The sequence below is a fragment of the Plasmodium gaboni genome, chromosome 1, assembly GCF_001602025.1.
Source record: "Plasmodium gaboni strain SY75 chromosome 1, whole genome shotgun sequence".
Taxonomy (NCBI): Eukaryota; Apicomplexa; class Aconoidasida; order Haemosporida; family Plasmodiidae; genus Plasmodium; species Plasmodium gaboni.
In genome coordinates, this window is record NC_031481.1 from 358058 (window position 1) to 361027 (window position 2970).

Sequence of the window (2970 nt, forward strand, 5' to 3'; positions counted from 1 at the left end):
TAAAAAATATATATATATATTTTTAAAAAAAGTGCAAAAAAAAAAATTTTTTTTCTTCAAAAAATTTATTAAAAAATTAAAAAAAAAAGAAAAAAAAAAAAAAAAAAAAAAAAAAAAAAAAAAAAAAAAAAATCATTTACATTTTTATATCATAATATATGAATATATTTAATCAATATATCCTTATAAATGAATTTTTTTTTTTTTTTTTTTTTTTTGTAATGAATTAAATAAAAATATATGTAGAATAAAAAATGGTATACATAATATATGCATTTAAGTCATACACATGAGTATTATCGAACCTATTAACATAAAAATGGTACTTAGATTAATTAATCGCCTTTGTAGCTTCGACATACGTCTTTCGTATTCATAATTTAATTTTAATTCTCTTTTATATTCCATTAATTCCTGTGTGTATACCTGACGCATTTGTAATTCTCTTGTTTGAACTGTTGAATCGATATACAAATTAATTTGTTGCTGTGTAAATGAGTCCACTGGCATAACTACATAACCTCCATTTGCATGTGGATCATAATGTGGTAACATTAATTCTCCTGATGGTGTTACAACATATGGAATAGGTTCCATATGATTACCATTTTGTATATAAGGCCCATAATATACAATATTTCCATAAGGCGGATAAGATCCATTTTGTTCGTAAGGTGTATATTGAGATGACTGTAAAAAATTGTTACTATGTCCAGTATGGGCATCATGACCATATGGTACTGAATAGTCATGCGGTACTGAATAGCCATATGGTCCTGAATAGCCATATGGTACTGAATAGCCATATGGTACTAAATAGCCATGCGGTCCATTCTGATCACCATTTAATAACTCATTTGTGTGTTTATTAAAATTTTTATTATCTTTTATATTATTACCTTGTGCTTTTTTTTTATTATTTTTTGTATTTTCTTTTATGTTATAGGAATGTAAAGATTCATGTCGATTACCACTTTTTTGTAATTTATTTGTATAAACTGTATAACGTTCTTGTAGTTCTTCTGTTTCTGAATGTTTTCGATTATTTGTTATACTATTATATCGTGAGTTATAACTCGTTTGACTATTTTGTCTGGGGTAATTATTTGTTATACTATTATATCGTGAGTTATAACTAGTTTGACTACCTTGTCTGGGGTAATTATTTTTTATACTATCATATCGTGAGTTATAACTAGTTTGATTACCTTGTCTTTGATAATTATTTGTTATACTATCATATCGTGAGTTATAACTAGTTTGACTACCTTGTCTTTGATAATTGATCATTTTATTTCTTTTTTGTGTTCTATTATTACATGGTTGTTCTTTCACATGTTCATTATTATTATGTGGTATGTTTGTATTTGTATACTTATCACTTTGAGATATTGTTGTATTATTATTATTTAAAGAATTATGAGATTGTTGTTGATACAACTGATTTGTTAATGTTGTATTTTTATTTTTGTTTTCTTTAAAATTACTATTGAAGTAATCTAAATATTGTGTAAAATTTTTAGTACATTTTTCTTCTTCTTCTTTATTATTATTATTATTGCTACAACTATGATTTCTTTTTTTCGATATACTAATCGTACGTTTATCATTTTTATTGTTTTTAGATTTATTTGTTACATTATTTTGTTTTTGAACGGTTAAACTAATATCTCTTTTATTATTTGATACTTTTGTTTGTGCTTTATTAGTTCCACTTAGAAATATATTAGACAACCCTGAGGTTTTTTTTTCTTTTTTTTTCTTTTCTTCTTTTTTCTCATTAGATGGTTGATATAAGGTATTGGTCTTATATGTTATTGTATCTGATATGTGATGATAATCTGTCAATAGTCTGTAATGGTAGTGCCTTTTGTGTGTTCTTTTTTGGTTTTGATCACTACGAGGGTGATTGAAAGGGGGCTAAAAAAAGGGAAAAAAGATAAAAAAATAAAAAAATAAACATATAAACATATAAACATACACACACATATATATTTATATTTATATTTATATATCCTTTTAGTGCTTCCTTTTTATATAATTACCTCGTAAAAAGATTGAAATATGCATACTAAAAGGAAAAGCACAAAATAAAAATCTCGATAAAAAAAGAGTCCTTTACTTTTTATATTATCATTTTGTTCTATCGTTAGTTTTAAATCTACTACTTTCTTCCTTTTTTCTTCATTATTATGTTTATTTGTATGTATTATCTTATCATGTATTTTTATTTTCTTTAAACTCACCATGCTCATCTTTTTATACTTTTACATGTACCATCAAATAAAAATTTAAAAAAAAAAAAAAAAAAAAAAAAAAAAAAAAAAAAAAAAAAAAAGGTGGTTATAAAATGATGGTTTTGAAAATATATTATTAAAGGAATGAACCACAAAAAAAAGGTACCAAAGAAAGAAAAAAAAAAAAAAAAAAATTTAAATTATTCCTATTGGTTATAATATATATATATATATTTGCACATTGTTTAATAATAATTTAGATTATGACATGGTGAGAAATAATAAAATAAATAAATTTTTATAAATAAAAACAAAAAGCAAGAATCATATTAAAATGTCAGGTGAAAAATAAAGAAGATATAAACACATAAACATATATATATATAAAAATATATATATATATATATATTATTATTATAATTTAAATATTCCCTATATAAAAGGAAAAACAAGAATTAAAGGTTTAAAAATTTCATTGGTTTCATATAAATCTTATAAAATATATCTAAATCAAGATATGCCATTTTTTTTTTTTTTTTTTTTTTTTTTTTTTTACTATATTTGCTTTTTTTTTTTTTTTAATAATTTTTTTAAATGGTATTTTTTTATAATAATTTTAAATATAAATGTTTATATATTTAAAAAGTTTTTTTATTTTAATTAAAATATTAGGATTAAACTATTATATAAAAATAAATATATATATATTTATATAAATAATTATTTATATTTT

The 2970-nt window shown here is 21.3% G+C and overlaps 1 protein-coding gene across 1 annotated transcript; it reads right to left on the reverse strand.

Moving 5' to 3' along the window:
- Positions 1-276: 276 nt before the first annotated feature.
- PGSY75_0113200 (putative exported protein) lies at positions 277-2255 on the reverse strand (the record flags this gene model as incomplete). Its single annotated transcript, XM_018783674.1, has 2 exons — positions 277-1920; positions 2046-2255. The coding sequence occupies 2 exons, from the start codon at positions 2253-2255 to the stop codon at positions 277-279; spliced, it is 1854 nt and encodes a 617-aa protein (XP_018643958.1).
- Positions 2256-2970: the final 715 nt, after the last annotated feature.